Source organism: Amblyomma americanum, chromosome 3 (genome assembly GCF_052857255.1).
Source record: "Amblyomma americanum isolate KBUSLIRL-KWMA chromosome 3, ASM5285725v1, whole genome shotgun sequence".
In the NCBI taxonomy this organism is placed as follows: domain Eukaryota; kingdom Metazoa; phylum Arthropoda; class Arachnida; order Ixodida; family Ixodidae; genus Amblyomma; species Amblyomma americanum.
In genome coordinates this window covers 98,373,411-98,391,579 of record NC_135499.1, presented here as the reverse complement: position 1 = coordinate 98,391,579, position 18,169 = coordinate 98,373,411, and the positions used below count along the sequence as shown (strand labels likewise).

Genomic DNA, 18,169 nt, shown 5'->3' with positions numbered 1-18,169 from the left:
CTCGTCCATGGTGAGTGTGGCTGTTCGTGCGGAGAGGAAATCGCGGACGTAATTGTACGTCCGCGAGCCTACGCCTAGGGCGTGGAGGTCCTCTAGGATGGCTGCGTGGGTAACGATGTCGAAAGCTTTTGTTAGGTCGACGCCGAGGATAGCCTTAATTCGTATCGCCCACGGGGGAGTCAAAGATGTGGTGCTTGAGCTGTATAAAGACGTCCTGGGTGGACAAGCCCGGGCGGAAACCAAACATGCACGAGGGCATAGGGTTGTTCTCCAAGTACCGGCTGAGCCGGGACGGAAGAACGCGCTCCATGAGCTTGCCCACACACGACGTAAGAGAGATGGGACGGAGGAAGACTACTTTGGTGTCTTTCCACTGAGGTTGGAGGGCGCCGCGCAGCCAGCATTCGTTGAAGTAGTCGGTTAGGGCTTTGACGGAGGGAGAATCGAGGTTGCGGAGTGCCTTGTCGTGCACTCCGTCGGGGCCAAGAGCTGAGGACCCGTTGAGGCACTGAAGTTCAGCCCTCATTTCCGCCTCGGTGTTTGGTTGGTCGAAAAGGTCGTTGGGGAGCCTGTGTAGTCAGGGTGGTGTGCGGAGGAATATGCCGGGAAGTAGAGATCACGATGCTCCACGAGAAGTTCCTGCGGTGAGGCCTCGGATGTGTATATAAGGGAAGCCGTGATTTTAGGGCAAGCTAAATAAATTGGTGTGATGATGACGGAAAACAGGCAGAATTATGTGAAGATACATTAATTTATGACTGCATTTTCTTACCGCTCTTTAAGCGCTCGGTAATCCAAATTATGTTTATTTTTTATTTTCCTAGGACAGACGAATCTGACGATTGGCGCAGGAATTTTTTAATAGCCTCTAGTACAACAGAACTCAGGAATCAATTATATTTGTTCACAGCTGCCGGGAACGCTGGAAATTGCTCATAGTTTGTGTTTTTGTTAGATATATTTTGCAGAGCTCCTGTAGGGTCATAAAACCGCTTAATTTCAGCCTGTGATTCTTCATCTGCATGGAAAGCGTCACCCAGTCAAAGAAAAATCAACTTTTGACCTGCAGAGGGCGCCTAGGAAACTAAGATAATCTGTAACGTGAAGAAGAGAAAGTAGAATCCCTGAACTCGGTGATGAATATTTCCCACATTTGCTGTGTATACCAGTTTTGAGAAATAAAAACTGTTGTGTGGTGCTCTTTTGGGGATGACAAAAATATGCTGCAGGAGTTCGACAGGTGGTTACCTCGACGAATTGTGAAAAGAAAAAAAAACCCGTAAAGCAAAAGAGAAATTCAACAAGCTATTACTTCTTCAAAACTTCACAAAAGCTACATACGTTTTTAATACTATTGCGTTGCCAAGACATAACGGAATTAGGTATCACTGTGAATTTTTTTCATTTATTTTCTTATAGATCTCGCTGTGAATTGATTACATTTCAGAAGCATAGCTACGCCTTCCCCTAAAACGGATGTCAAAGTCCCTTTGACTCTATTATAAATTATCAATAATGTCGCAAAAGTTGCGTGACTAGTGTGCGATAGATGGCATAACAAGAATTGCGAAAGAGCTAGTGGTTCAACAACATCACGCCGTCTAAGAACAAGGAGAAAGGAGGATTTGATTATCAACTCGGAGAAAATTATGAAGAGCACACACTGACAACTATGTGATTATTCGCTTATACAAGAATATCAGAGCACATTACTTTAGCTTGCTTTCCGTTGGAGGGGCTTAAGGTAAATATGTCATCCCGTAGTTGGAATTGATTCAGCGCGTGCGCGCCGGTGGTCCGGTGACTTCATGCGTAAGCCGCTGTGCATATATTTGCATATATGTATTTATGAAAAATAGAAGCCTGTTGAGGGTTTCCTACGCCTCAAGCGGAACTAAAATGTACGGTGTTTATCAGTTGCATCAAACTCGCAATCGGCTTTCCTAACCAACGTAGACCAATCGGCCGGATTTTCACAGCGGGGAGATGCGTTTGGCAAGATTTGCGCGTCGTGCGGGATGTCTACATGGTTTCAAAGTCAATTACAGCCGGGTCTTCCTATCTGCGCCCAAGCACTCTGGTTCCAAGGAAAACCGAGGGATTGCGAACCATTGGTAAATAATATTTTTCGAATGACTCAAGCTTGAAATGGGTTTTCAGCATGCGGGAAGACCTATAACAAGGCCTGTCACAGTTGTTTTTAGGTTTTCAAGGTTGTAAAGTTCCTTTTAATTTGACGCACTTCCGGCGAAGCCAGTGCTGAGATCACTTGATGTTCTTAGCCCAATTCACGTGATGTTCGTCAAACTCCAGACGTAGCCTGGTGACAAGCACTAGCATAGCACGACGATTGAAAAAACTCAGCTAGCTCAACGTACTCTTTGCAGCATGCTGCTGCCGTTAGAATTGTACTGCATTAGCAGCTGAAATGAGACAGAACAACCGGAAACGAGTGAATGAGGTTAGCACTGCCGATTCTCTTCCTGTCTCCCCATCCCTCCCCCTTTTTTAAGACGCCGCTGTATCCGCTATGACTGAGCACGACCTTATTTATCCTGTTAATTTATTCGTCTTCAGAACGACCCCGCTAACGAACGAATACCATGCGCAGATGTCCGTGCCAATCGGCCGATTATTGTCTAATGCAGAGTTTAGTGGTTCCTGTTTTTCGTCTCTTCTCCTTTGGCAAACCCGCTTTTTGTACCATTTTTTTGCACCATTTTCTAGTCTGGCAGAATGCTTTTGCTTACTCACGGTTGCAATGTTGTTCCTCGGCCTCCACCAACTGCCGTTTTGTGGAAAAGTACGAAGCGCAGTAAAGCACGTTGCCGGGCAAGTTGGCTTAGCATCTTGAAACTTGGAAAAAAGGCCTTGGCACAAATCTGCCTGTCCGTTGTGTCCTCCTCTCTTTTGTCTATGTGAATTTATTTTCGCCAAGGTCTTTTTCCAAGATTCAAGTACGCAACAGTCGGCTTCTTTGCAACAACACAATACGTGTGGTGGTGCACGCTATACAGGAGAAGGGGATATATTCTTAAAGGGACACTGAGGAGAAATTCAAGTTGGCTTGTATCGATAGAATAGCAGCTACTGATCACAAAAACGCCACTGTTACTGAAAACAAAGCTCTTGTAATGTAGAAAATAGCAAGAACCAAAATACAGGTATCGCCGCCACAGGCCAATCTCGCAAGTACAAGCGTGATGACTTCCTAGGACAAGAGGCGCCACCTTGGAGGAATTTTGTTTACTTCATGGGATCGCGAATCTCTGAGGCTGGCAAAGGAAGGTTGCGCACCGCACCGCTAGCCGTCAGAAATCACGGAGTCTGCGTTTACGTCACGTGTCACGTCACTCCGTTCTGAGACGTCATAAAAGTTGCCTTGGCGTCATAAGAGTTCCCTGAGTTTGAATCAGAGCGGCAGGAAAAATTTTTCATCTCCGAATCCAAATTTATTTGAAATAAATGCATCTTTCGCGCCCGGATAAGCGGCAACGAAGCCATGAAATGCCGAACTATCAGATTTTGCTAACAAAAGAAATTGATAGAGTTCTCCTCAGTGCCCCTTTAAGGACCTAGCACCATCTTTTCTTATCGTAAGTGTTTTATTTTGAATAAACGAAAACTAATAATGTTACTCCCAGTGCCTAAAGCCTAGTTATTTACTATGAGTTGAAGGTGGTTCTGCCATTAGTATTGGTATTACTGGTAGTAGCAACAGCAGTAACGTTTCTCCTGACAATTTCCGCGGCCTCGTGATCTAAACTCAGCGTAATTTAAGCGACCTGTAATTCGTTGCTATCTGAATTTTGATTATTACGTTTATACTAAACATCCTTACTCGACTTGCAGCCGCATCCAAGCGTCACCGCACGTCTTGGCTCAATAACCTGCTTCCTTCATAAGACAGCTGGGCCGCTGTTAGAACCTTAAAGCTTAGACACAGCCGCCACCGAGGCCTCTGCGGCGCCAATATACGTAATTTATTCATCTCAAACTGGATGTGGTTTGCCATATTATTGCTCATTTACTCATTCCTAGTGAACATCGTAGTGCTTAACACATCATGTGAGACGTCCTCATAAAAGCAGCCGAGAGTGCGTTGGGGGTTCACAAAATCTTTTATTATCAGTATTTCTAAATTTGACAAAAATAAGGAAAAAGCGCAAAATGCGAAATTAGATATACTAAGCCAGAATTTCGCACAGTGGTGAAAACGACAAAGCTTCAGTGATTACTACGAAAACGCATGCTCATGGTTACGAAAAGGGCACCGACAGGAGCATTGGCAATGACTAATGGGTCATTTGGGCACGAAGCAGGGGCGCCAACTTCTTGATATTTATGATTTGATTGAAGCAGAATCATACAAGCTTGTACAAACCCAAAATCAAGAATAAGGGCGTGCTTATGAGGATGCTTTTTTTTATTGAAATACCATGCTCCTAAGGGTAAGCAGCTTTCTTAATCTTGGTATCTTTAGAGCATTATTGTAAAATAACTTTTGCTTACAGCAGTATTGATCTCTGCGCTTAAACACATATTGACATGCTCTGTAGCGCCTCAAACGGCAGGCGGTAAACTACGGTATTTTGTTACAAAACAAAAGCGCCATTGTCGAGAAAATTTTTAGATAAAAGAATTTTTAAATGTGAAGTTGGGATATAGCTTAAGAAGGAGAATTGTTTCCTCAATGTGGTTGTTTTTGTATTTTGCAGAAGTCAAGATATTTGCATTGAAATTAAGAAACAGCGCCAGCGCTCTTATCAACTTGAAAGTTAACGATACTTTCACAAGATTTTAGACAACAGTGGAACAATGTTCGGCTCCAAAATGTACCTATCAATTAACATTTATAAATGTTGCATATTATAACCAGCAGGGGGCCACGGTCACGTGCGCCTCCGCGCCACCACAACGGTATAAATTGCCTGCCCTTGCAGGAGGGCGTGTACTTCTTGTTCTGTGTGTACCGACAAGCCTTCGGCAATAAACCTGTTCCCACCGGCCGTCTCGACTGTAACAATAGCGGCGAGGAAACCACGAAATTGCCAGCCCTGAGTGAAGCATCAAATCGCAGCAGCCATCATGAACGACGCCCAAGAGTCAGCACCGTCCACTGGCCACCAGCCGTTCATCGGGTGCCTGTCGGAATTCTGTACCACGACAGGTAACATGGCTATCTACCTTGAGCGGTTCGAGGCTTTCGCGAGAGTGAATACGCTGGACGAGCAAAGCAAAACGGACGTGCTTATCACTATACTGGGGCACGGCGCATATAACACTTTGCGGAACTTGATGTTCCCGCAGGTTCCCGACTAGAAGACTTATCTCGTGATAAAACCGGAGCTTCTGATCGATTACGCGCCGAAGCGGCCCGTAGTCACAGCGTGTTATAACTTTCATAAACGTACACAGGGACCAGGGAGACAGTTGACGACTTAATCCTAGACTTGAAGCGATTGGCGACGAACTGCTCGTTTGGAACGTTTTTGTCTGAGGCACTCAGAGACAAGCTTGTCGTGGGCGTGCGCAGCGTGGTTATTCTGTGCAAGCTTCTGGCCGCTGAATACATGGGCCTAATTTGGGATAAAGCATGCATTATCGCCACGTTCATGGAAGCCGCTGAGAGCCACGCGAGAGGCTACCACGACCCAGCGTGACACGAAAACCGGAGGAGGACGTCAGGTGGCAACGTGGCGACAGTGCAGAGACTAGGCGGTTGACCACCCACAATCGGCGACGGGGGAAGGCGGGTGAAAGGAAAGTGTTCTCTGACAAGGACAGGGTACCGTCGCGCTTTCGTTGTGGGGGTGGGTCGCCATCACCAGCAGAACTACCGGCACTTCAAGGCAAGGTGCTACAGTTATTCTCGGACAGGACATTTAACTAGCATGTGTGCCACAAGGCAAATCAATTTCACTGACAAGAAGCGTCTAGTTTAGAATTGTACGCGCTAGGAGAAAGAATTCATCCGTACAAAGTCGACATGAACGTAAACGGGCGAGCCATTGCTATGGAAATAGACACAGGCTCTGCGGTATCTTTTATTCCTGAAGACGATTTTGTGAAACATTTTGGACATCTGCCATATCAGCGTGTGCCATTTCGCTTACGGACATACAATGACTGAAGTGAGCAGTTGAAGGGCTGTGTCACTGTAACTGTAACTCATGAATGCGCTTCTGTTACCCTGCCGCTAGTGGTAGCTGCGAATGAACAAGGGCTCACGGTACCGGAATTGCTTGGCTGAGACTGGCTGAAGCACATTCGCCTAAACTGGTCACAGGTCTTCAGAGTGAATGCAATCAATAAACAGGATGGGCTGCTAGCTAAGTACAAGGACGTATTCACGAGCCTAAGTGGAACTATAAAGAGGTTCGAGGGTTCTATTGCTTTGAAGCAGGGAGCACTGATTTTCTTTTGTAAAGCCAGGCCAGTGCCGTACGACCTGAAATATAATGTTGAAAAAGAGTTGAAGGAATTGGAAGCGGCCGGTGTGTTGTACCCGGTACGCGAAGGCCAATGGGCAACGCCTGTTGTAACAGTTCTGAAGAGTGCCGTGGAAGCCGTCAGACTAAGTGGCGACTACCATGTGTCCCTAAACCCCTGTATAACGGTAGCCTATTACCCGCTGCCATTGCCCGAAGATGTGTTTGCCTCATTGGCAAGAGGGACTTGTTTCAGTGTACATGTTTTATCGAAGGCGTACTTGCAACTTGTAATGGATAACCATTCGCAAGAGTTGCTAACGATAAACACGCACCTCGGCCTTTTTCGCTTCTCGCGTTTACCGTTTGTGTCGCGAGTGCCCCTGCCATTTTTCAATCGGTAATGGATCGGATATTGGTTGGCTTGGAGGGGACAGTGTGCTATCTCGATGATGTTCTAATCACAGGAAAGAGCGAACACGAGTGCCTGAGACGTACTGAACAGGTGCTAGAGCGACTACAGAAGCATGGCATACGTGCCAATGGCGAGAAATTTCAATTTCTGAAACACCGCGTCCGCTACCTAGGTCACGAAATTGACGCAGGCGGCATTTATCCCACGAAAGATAAGGTTAAAGACATATTTAGGGCTCCAACCCCGACTAGCGTCTCTGAACTGAAGGCGTTCCTAGGACTATTGAATTTATACTCTAGGTTACTTTCCCAGACACCAACAACCATAGAACCACTCTACAGGCTGCTCGGAAAAGGTTGTTCGTGGGAGTGGGCAAAAGAGAGCGAGAGCAGCTTTAAGAAATGCAAGTTGCTTCTAAGTGAGGACTCAGTGCTGGCTTTGTACGACGGAAACAAACCGCTCCGCCTGACGTGTGACGCATCCGCGTATGGCCTCGGAGCGGTGCTCGCGCATACTGGGGGTCACAACGAGAGACCCATCGCTTTCGCGTCCCGCACGCTTACAGCGGCCGAAAGAAACTATGCCCAAATTGAGCGCGAAGCTCTAGCCATTCAGCCGCTGACGCACTTGTTCTATCCGAATAGACATAGCAGTCAAGTAGCGATTGCAAAAGTGCAGCGATGTAAAAATCTCTTGGCCTCTTATCAGTATGTCATCAAGCACAAGAAGGGTGACCAAGTAGGCCAAGCAGACGGTTGATCAAGGCTCACGCTGGAGACAACTGTAAAATAATTTTTTTTCGTCACTATCGGAGGTTCCCGTCACAGCAGAGAAAGTAGCTGAAGAAACAAGCAGAGGTGATCTTTTGAGAGCAGTAGTCGACATGACGTGGCGAGGTTGGCCACAAGAAACAGGAGAGCAATACCGCCCGTATTTCAATCGTCGACATGTGCTGTCGATAGAGCAGGGTTGTTTGTTGTGGAACAATAGGGTTGTTATTCCGACAGCCCTCAGGTCAAGTGTTGTGTCCTTAATGCGTAAGAGCCACCCAGGAAGGACGAAAATCAAAATGCTAGCCTGAATTTGGATTTGGTGGCCAAATCTGGACACAGATCCAGAGAACATAGTACGAAGATGTGAGGTCTGTCAAGGTGTGCGGAATTCTCAGTCAATACCGATTCAACCTTGGCCAATAGCAGCAAACCCGTGGAAAAGGGTTCATTTGGATTTTGCGGAAGTGGAAGGAAAATCATTGCTGCTGCTGGTAGACGCCTACTGAAAATGGCTCAAAATAAAAGTAACGCATGGAACGTCAACCTTCGCTAGGATGGAGGCGGTAAGGAGCAGTTTTGCGGGGTATGGCCTACCCATTGTTGTGGTGACAGACAACGGCCCACAACTCAGATCCAGTGAATTTCAACACTTCTTGGAGCAAAACGGTGTTAAACCAATTTTCACGCCACCATATTACCCTCAGTCCAACGGGGCCGTAGAAAGACTTGAGCAGACCACGATGAGAGGTATCTTGAAATTGCACCTCGAAGATGAGACAGCCGGTCGAAGGAGGTCCTTACAGCACCCTATCGATAATTTTCTGTTTTCATGCAGGACGATGGTTCATTCACTCACAGAATCAGCACCCTGTGAAGTGTTTCTCGGACGAAAAATTCGGACCAGACTTTCCAAGCTGAAACCATGCAGAATGAGCTTTTGGAAAACAGAAGTGAGAAAAATGAGCTCACGGCAAATGCGAGAAGGGGAAACAGCCGCGAGTTTACGCCAAGCGAAGAGGCATACGTCGGCACCCTTCGCAACGAAAGTGTGAAATAGTGACTTGGAGAAATTGTTAAGAAGGTGTCAAAAATTACGCTCCTTGTATGTGTAAGGGGGGGGGGGGGCGGTCTTCGGTTTTGTCATGCAGATAACATAAGATGTAAAGTGGAATCGCCAAGTGTTCACTGGTCCGAGATGCACCTGTCGGAGAATACAGAGCATCAAAGCGAGGAGTTACCCGACATTTCACCGAGTAAAGGTACATTAGACATCGGTACGTCCGTGCAGGCGTCGGGGCCCTTGGGGAAGGGGTCAGTAAGCGAGCAGATTTCCACACAACAGCCAGCAGGACCAGTGCCCCTGCGGCGATCTACTAGGACCCGGCGAGTGCCCGAAATATATGGGTACTAAGGATCGCTTCGTAGTGATCCAAAATTAGGGAGGAGAAAAGTATTGCATATTATAGCCAGCAGGGGGCCACGGCCGTCTGTTAATCAGCACCACCACAATGGTATAAACAGTCTGCCCTGGCATGGGGGCCTGCTCTTCTTGTTCTGTGTATGTACCGACAAGCCATCGGCAAAAAACCTGTTCCCACCGGCCTTCTCGAGTCTAAAAAAAAATAAGTAAATGTAGAAAATTTTGTACTTCTATGCGCTTCAAATTAAAAAAAAAGTATGCGTCATCTACCGTGTACATTCTGAGGTACGACAGGGCATTTCTATACATGTTGAACTGCAAAAATAAATCCTGTGGTAAGGAACACTTCTTTGCCAATTATTTTTTAAATACCTTAATTAAAGCAATACCTTACTCTTATTATCATGGACCATGATTTCTGCAGAAATAGAACAGGTTTGTTCGCAAGAAGGACCCTGTGGTTCAATTTGTTTTCATCCTAAACATATTATTTTTTTTATTCAAAATCTAAAATATTAAAACTTTGGCGCGTCTCCTTTTGTGTGGAACACCCCTAGAGATTTATAATGAAATGCCATAATTCTCGAAAAGGAGGCGGAAAAACTTTCATTCTAAAATACAAAAGCCGAACTTGAGGTCGATGATAGGCGATCGGAAGACGGTGTTTCCTGATAACCTCGACAGCTCGCTCAAATTCCCGGCGCTAGATAGCCAGGTCTGAACTGAGGAGCGCAGGCTCTAACAAATGTAAAAAAATAAAAATTGTAATCTAAAAGAACTTAGCCTTTCATTAAATTTTGCGGTCGGTAAAAGCGTACGCTTCAGGAAAAACACGAGTTCTTTTTTATCATTACAGCGCAAAATGTGACCTCGCTGCTCTGTATAGTTATTGCGAATAGCGTTTTATCATGAACCCTTTATGAAAATAACAATGAGCTGGCACAACATAGCAATAAAAACAAATAGGAATTTTGCCGGCCATTCCCTCACCAGAAACCGAATAAATGATCTAAGCAGAGGTTCTTAAGAGATCTTCGTGATGAATGCACAGTTGCCGAAGCACGTGCATAAAAAGCGCATGAACTTTCGTCACTGCTTAACGCCAGCCTCACAGTTGGCAACGGGGATAAGTTACTACCACCTGCAATGCGTGCGAACGAAAGCCTCCATCTTCCCAAACAAGGATTCAGTTCAAATGAAGGAGACGAACAGCCACTGAAGGCGACAAGCATAGAGTACTATGATCAGAACCGTCTGTGAAGCACAGGACGCGAAATTCGGAGGTTGCGGATTTCTGATGCCACCGATGGCATGCGGTTGTTTTGTAGCGATAGCTACATTAGGGTAGCATTTCGAGCCTTCAGCGTGGCGGCGCTGCACCTGCACCTCCATGGGCGCGGAAAGCATCCTGGGGCGATGCGCTACTTGGTGCAGGACAGTAGTTTTTTTTTTCAGGAACAGAGAGTGGCGGTTCTAAGTTGTTTCATTCCGAATCCACGGCGTGCTCAGTGCGCAAACAACTTCGGCGGAAAAGTAGTGGGCAAAAGCCATAGTAGCTCAAACGCAAAAGCGCACGACGCCAATAAAAGGTTTTTGTTTTCCTAAATGCTGTGGAAAAACCTTTTAAAATGTTGAAAACACAAGTTTTTTTAAAAACATAATTCGTTTTAAAGGTGCGCTTGTTAAGCACAAATTATTGGCTTTTGTGGCCTGCGATGCTTGGCCAATAGGAGAGCAAGCCATCACTTATTTTGAGCAAACTTTGCATTTACATGCTTTTCTTCTCCTTTATTGCAATTTATACACAGGATATTGAGTTTGTGAATATTCTTGATGATTTAAAAACGTTTGTTTTTTTATTTTTTGGTCAAAAGTTGTAGTTCTGCAGTCGGTAGCTCTCCGCCCCATGATGCTTAGAGCGCCCATGGTGGTACAGGTGGTTTCGAGGAAGCTCTATGCAAACTACTATAGGCGGGGCGCCAGCTTTCCCTCTAGTTAATAGTAAGAAACTCTATGGGAAAGGGGGATATCGCCATCCAGCCACATAGTGGAGATCAGTGGCCCGAACGAATGCGTTTATGCGAAAAGGATTGGTTTCATCGGATACAGCATAATGAAATATCTTACGGGAGAACGGGTGGTTGATGTGACTTAATTAGAACGAAAAATGTCCAAAAAAGCGACGGAATCGAAGCAAAACTGGCGCCAAGTTTGAGAACACCACAACTGCGCGGAGCGAAGCATGGCGCGCAATTTGAAAACAAAAGCGTGGCGCCAAGTTTGAAAACTCAAAATGGGCAATTGATACAAGAGGGGCGAGAAGGCTTCATTGCTTCCGCATTCCTCCAGTGCGGGTTACCGCTGTGGAATCGAACGTTTTTAAGTCATCGCTCTGATGAAGCAACACTGGTAATTAAAAGTTCTCCTATGGTACGGCGATTGGTAAGTGTCAACAAAAAGATCCAGCACTGATGCACAGGCCAGTGTGAAGTGCATTCTTGCTTTTCATCTCGTTGTTCTCAAATGGTGCCACAAGACAAAAAATCAACTTCAACATCATAACTCCTTCAACAGTAAACAAAAAGCACTTAACTGATAGAAATATGAGACGTGGTACATCGCTGAGAAATTCAAAATGAGCTGAAACAAGCGAGATTGCGAGTATTTCGGAGAATCTAAGAATTAACGAAAAGCAAATCGCTACTCCTGGTCTGTGACCCTTTCAATCTTTTCATCGTGGGCCAGTCGTATTGCGCCTACGGCTAGAAATGAAAGTGGTTGTACAAATTTAGGAGAAACCATCTTTGGCGTTCGGGAGAAAACCAAAAAGAGGAAATGTGCAGGAGAATACGGATTTTATATATATTTTTAATCGTCAAATAAACTGCATTCGACAAAATAAATTTCCGCAGATTGGTAATAAAGCATCTCAGAACAACGTGCACTGCTTGAAATGGCAACAGAAAGATCGCCCTCATTAAACATTTTTTTTCCGCTGGTCGTCTCGTTGTGAGTATATGCTTGTGGCTTACGCAGGAGTAAATGAAGTTATATCCCAGGCGTTAACATTGTGGACTTCATTTAGAAGAAAGAGAAAAACCTTCTTATCCGTTCACAAGTTCTGCAAGGACTTTTGAGGGAAACTGGATTACGCTCTGTATGGATGCAAGTTGACTCGTTTAAAAGTTCTCCTAATGAGAAGGATAGAAATTATTATAAATCAACCGAACAGTTTTTTTCTGCACCCATTCTAGCTTTTATATATTAGTTTGGGTAACGGTATATCAGATAACGGCTGCATTGTATGCCACTGGTTGTATGATTATGCTATCTGCTAGTAAGCGATCGTATCATGTGGAGGACGGGTAAAGTACCCGTCAATAGTTCTGGAACATTTGTTTACATGCGTTTTAAGCTGCAACGCTTAAGCGCAATAGGACGAGCCAGCAGTTAGTCTCTAAAGCTCGTATAGTGGTGTTTCAAAAATACACGAATTTCAAATTACGTTTCCTATTCGAATATTTTGCTCTAAAGTGTGCATTAGCTTTTCTTCATTCAAGGAGAATTCGACAGTTGCAATGGGAAACAAGAAAATTCCTTTGAAAAACATTGTTTACAAGCAATCCCCAGCCGGCGGCAGTAGCGCCACCTCATCTTGCTTACGATGGTGATTAGTTTTTTTTCCATAGCCTAAAGTTATTGTAGGTGGTATTTCTGCATATGGCACTAGTTGTAGAACATATTTTTCTGCAAGGAATTCACTTGACCGGGTGCAGTAGGAGGAATTCTAGGGGAACCTTTCGCTCTACGCGATCATCCGCGTTGCCTAAAAAACCACGTTCTTCGAGAAGCTACGCATTTGTAGCCTTGAATCACTGCTTTCAATATCGCTGGGCTATTCATTCACCATTTTTTTATTCCCACAAAGGTCGGCATGAGAGGAAGAAGAAATTATAGATTCCAAGGTGTGCAGGAGTTGTGCATATTTTTGTTCTTGCTTACATTACGTTATGCATAAAACGAAATGAGAACCTCTTTATAGGACCTTACATTGAGGCCAGGACACGAGCTATCACATCTGCACATCACATTTGGATAGCAGGAGCACTTCGGGTCGGAGAACTTGTGAATTCTCTTCTCTATCTGTGGTCCTCTAATTGCATTAGAGACAAGATGAAATGACTTTTTGGCATTATCTGCGCCATTATCATTCAGAACTTAATTCTTGAAGGTAGTCACTTAGCAACCTCTTTTTCATTTCTCTCAACTGCAGACGGAATATGCCATCGATCTTTCATTTTTGACTAAGCAATTGGAGGTGGATGCCTGGATACGGGAGTGCAATGTCCATTGTCTTATCCGTACATGCAACGTGCTGCGGTACTCACCCTAGACGCTTTTCCTCGTAGTGTCCCTCGCGGACAGCTACTTAGAGGTAAGCCAGGTTTCTGTCATTACATCTGAACCGTGTTAACAAGTGCCGCCTATAACGAAAGTATAAACGAAAATGCTGTATAATCAAATTAAATGCTGAAATTAATACAAAAAAATTTTGAATTGGATGAGACGTGTGATACCCTAGCGTTACGTTTCACCTCAAAGCGACATGAGAATTACCTCGCACGGAGCTCGAAGGCATTTGCTGTTGAATTCTGCATTGTTGGTCTCGTTTGTGGTGTATTTTCTCATATAATTTTCCCCGTCGTATTGTAGGCTCCTCTGCGTTATAAGAACGCATCTGAAGATTTTCTTCCTCCTGATTGCGCATGCGTAAAGAACTGAGTTGTGACATACTTTGTAGTACTCGCGGTGTTTACCCTTTGTAGCTTTTGTGCTGCAGCTTCCGACAGTACCTTGTACTGACGGAATTCACTGGTAGCGACGGTTGCAGTGGCGGGAGTGTTTAATATCTCTTATGCATACGATTAAGAAGACTTTTCGAGGCGCTTTATCTTGAATTCGAAACGGCTTCTCGTCCTGAATGTGTAATTATGTGGTCATAATGAAAAGAGAGCCGTTTATTCAAACGAACCCTCTGTAACAGCACGATCACAATTTCCATTTCGCCGACCTTTGGTTAGAGTGCTGTGTTGGGCTCTATGGCGCATAACTAAGGGCTTTTCACGCTATGTCATTAGAATATTCCGCCGCGTTTTATAGCTAGGCGAAGTAAATATGATTTAGTATTTGGACACACTTTGCTGTAGTCTTGTGTCATTTAGAGTGGCAAAACATTCTGTATGCGTGTACAAGCTGGTCAGGGAGCTTTCAATAAGGAGTGTGTCGTGATTGCTCTGTGCTCCGGCTTCTGCTGCTTATCCCGGTACAGGTGCGCGTCGTGGATGCGCCGCATAAGGCTGCTGTGGGAAGTAGCTCTGTATGTTGCGGTGGAGCATAAGGAGCCCACGGAGGAATTGCGCTACCGCTCCTACCTCGTACCAACTCAAGGCATGGGAATGAGCAAAAAGGAAGAACTGTGCGCCATGGAAGAGGAAATTTACCGGGCTGTCGGTTCGTCCCTGGACCTTGCGTCGCCCATGGATTTTCTTCGTCGCAACTGCAATGCTGCTAAGGTATGTGCATGTGGTGCTTCGATTGCTTTCCCTCCTTATTGATATCAGTGGAGAGTGTTGCGCATTATCTTCATTCCGAAGCAGAGAATATAGAAGCCTTCAGTGTATTAGAGCGGCGACCTCATTCATTTGTCGAAGATAACAAAAAGCCTGTGATGTTTCTCGCCATCTACGACGAGGCTTCATTGGTTATAAGTTCTATAGGTGCTTGATACAAGCGACCTATCAGAAGAGGGACTAAGCTGTCGTATTGTTGGCACCACTGTATTAACGCTGTTTTCAGATTCAAACGGGAGCATTGATGTTGCAAGACTTTATGTAGAGTACACAAAGGAATGCCGATGAACTACAGACGCTTTCATCGGGTGCTTGTCATGGTGATTTTTGTTAATATATTTATGTTCATGTTAAGTTGTTACTATTGCGGCGTCGGTCTATCATCGTCGGTTTCTATGCCCACGCGATAACATTACACATTGTAGAAGCATGCAGTACTCTCCAAGAGCTAGTCATGACTTGTTATGGCGAATCTGTCTCTTAATTAATGTATCAGAGACACGTAACTTCGGCTGAATATTTTTTTATTTGTTATAAAGCGTACGACAATCTTCTGAATGGACCAGCAGATTGTAATCCCCTAGGACCCATAATCATTTTTATCGATGTTCCTTTCTTTTCAAAAGCGGAGCAATGGCTGTGACGTCTCAAGTCCGTAGATGTCACATGAAGCTAGGAAAAACTTGGGATATAATCACTGCTTCCTCGTCTCAGTTAACGTTGACGAAAATGCCCGCCGGCCTCAAGAGGCGGAACACAAGGGCATTAGTAGTGGTTATATTGCAGTTTGTCTCGTGTTTCACGTCACTGTAGGGGCCTTTGATGTCATTGCGATATGTAGGCTTTTAAAGCCAAAGAGTAAGAGGCGAGATATATTGAGATTTTAAATTGCTTAGCGGTCGCAGTCGAATACCACGTTGTGATTCACGTATACTAATGTTTTTACGCCCAGTTATAAAGCGGAAAACATGCACAAAAAAATTAGACGCGTACTTTCGTTTAAACTGACGTTGAGGACAACTCTGTCGACATTTTGTGCTTTTACTTTATATTTTGTTATTCTACAAGCATTTCCGGGCATACTGTTGCTTTTTTGAGCAGCCTAATCGGCTGCATAGTATCGGTAATATTGAGTATAAAGCTTTATCTGTCATTTTTCTTCACTTTCGTCTAGTTTGAAATGAAGCACGGTGCAGAATTGATTGTGGCGTTGGCGCATGAAAACTTTTCGCACTCTGAATTTTAATAGAAAATTCGGGGTTTTATGACAAACGATGTGGTTTACTGTTTAGATTGCGGTAATGTACCTGGCCAACATCAATTTTTCATCAGTCCCCATTGAAAACCGAATTTTCTCCTATAACAATTAAACTTTGTGTGATCGAAGTTTGTAAGCCGGTGTATAGGGTAAAGTTCCAGCCGCACCCGGATAGTTTGATTGAATCGTCACTATGTGCAATTAGCAGCCAAATATCAAATTGGTTGATATTTTGATGCGCATGATTGTGCAATAAAAGACACTAATTTTGCTTGGCTTGAAGGGGGAGTTTACAAGGCGGAATGTTAGTCCGGAAGGTAGGGAAAGGAATGGTATATTTTGAAGCGCCGTTAAGAAACCAACATATTCAAAGGTAATAGTAGCGTCTCACCAACCTACTGCTAAAGTTGTGATAAAACTCTTTTTTTTTTTGCTAAAAATGTCGTCGCAAAGATTTTTCGCCGAGTTCAAGGCAAACAAATTTTTTTCAGAATTATCCAACGCTGTTGAGTTCCGCGTCTAGCAGGTTTGTAAAGGAGTAATTTATTTGTTTTTCTTCTTACCAGTTTTTTGGGACAAAATATAGCAAGGCACGAGATCTCGCTTCCACAGATATGCTTAGTGGAGTTGTTGGCTTTCTAACTGACCGGCTGCCGCATGTTTCTTCCCCTCAACAGGCAAGCGAGCAGGAACATCTCACGGCTTTGAACATCCTCGAGTTATGCCTTGTCGACTTCACCATGGCTTGGATGAAGCCCTCCAAGAAGGCCGCATCTGCTCTGTACTACGCCATGCGCTTGCACGGAAAGCAAAACCTGTGGTATGCCATTGAGTCCTCACTATCTTTCCTGTGAACAATTAAAAGATTGAACTAAATTCGGCAATGACTTCATTAAAGTTTTATACATGCATCATCGTTGGACTGAATTCACGAGATGGAAAATAACGCATCTTGTCTTTCCCGGCCAGAGATGGGTTTGCTGTTTTTAAACAGATTTATAGTTATTAAGCACAACTTATCCAAATTCATTTTAAAAAAAATTGCAGGACTCTTCAGCTTCGCATTCAAGACTAGAACACGACAGCGTGCTGCACCATTGCCATGTAGTCCATGGAACACCATCGCCCGTTCGGCGCGAAGCCTTACCCGTTAGACAAATCGCTCTGATACGTGCGGTGAAACGGACGCGCGGAGCGGCAGACAACGTAAAGCGCTGCCAGGCGCCTTGTCGAAACGCGCGGGACTGAAGTTGCACTCGTAGTTCGTCGGCACATCGTTCTCGACAAACTCGATGCTACGAACGCCAGCATAGATTCCGCGCCGAACGAATGGGCAGTAAGTCGCAATCTTCGTGGCGAACTCGCTTTGGATGTGTGCTGCGTTGTTCGCCGCTCACCGCTTGATTCCTGAGTGCCCGCACAACCCCACTGCGCCCGAAAGAGCGGAGCGGGAACTGCAAGTGTTCCTGTATATGCTCCCTGGGGAAGCATAAACAGGAGGCGCTGCCGTAGCGGGCCATCTGTTGGGGCAGTGGCGTACACTGCGAGGAGGAGAACGATGAATTTTTCGCTCACGGCCAACGCCGACGACACCGGCTTTTCTGCGACACGAGCTCCTTAACGCTCGCACGTTAAAATACGCTACTTTTCAAAGGTTGCATTACTTTAGTGTTGCCTTACAGTCCGCATAACCTCTTTCGCGCTCCTCTGAGATTCGTTCTCCTGAACTTTTAATGTGATCGCAATTTGTCTAATTGGAAATGGCGGCATAAGTGCGCGGAATTAACTAAGCTTCTAATCGAATATCTTTAAGACAAAGAAATTTTAACTCTGATTGGTGCAAGGTTGTATTTTTTGCTAATTTTCCGAAGTACGACCTAAAACAGATGTGCATTTCGTGAAAGCGTAATTTGTTTGTGAATAAAACAATCGCATCTGATGTTTCACTCGGCTGAATGGTATTCACTTCATGAGAGGCTATCTGTATTCAGCGTTCCATTTAAAAAATGCGTATAACCCCCCCGCTAACTGCTAAACGGGATGTTTTCGGCAACGCTAGTAGTACCACTCAAATAGCCTCTTCAGCGCGTATATTTTCTCTTCTGGAGTCGCTGCGACTACTGATCACACTGCTATTTATTTCCGGCTGGGGCCCAGAGATGCAGTTGTGCAGTGGTCAAGACATAGGCGTCGTGCACCTTATAGTGACACGAATGCAACTGTTGGTGATGCCACCTGCGAA

At 44.9% G+C, this 18,169-nt stretch overlaps 1 protein-coding gene across 1 annotated transcript in view; it reads left to right on the top strand.

Moving 5' to 3' along the window:
- Positions 1-16,781, top strand: part of LOC144123924 (G2/mitotic-specific cyclin-B3-like) — an 84,187-nt gene extending 67,406 nt beyond the window's left edge. Inside the window, exons 2-4 of the mRNA XM_077656636.1 lie at positions 4,944-5,170; positions 14,369-14,612; positions 16,605-16,781. Of these exons, the coding sequence (XP_077512762.1) occupies positions 4,944-5,170; positions 14,369-14,612; positions 16,605-16,781 (648 nt within the window). The remainder of the gene's footprint in view (positions 1-4,943; positions 5,171-14,368; positions 14,613-16,604) is intronic.
- The last annotated feature ends 1,388 nt before the right edge of the window (positions 16,782-18,169 follow it).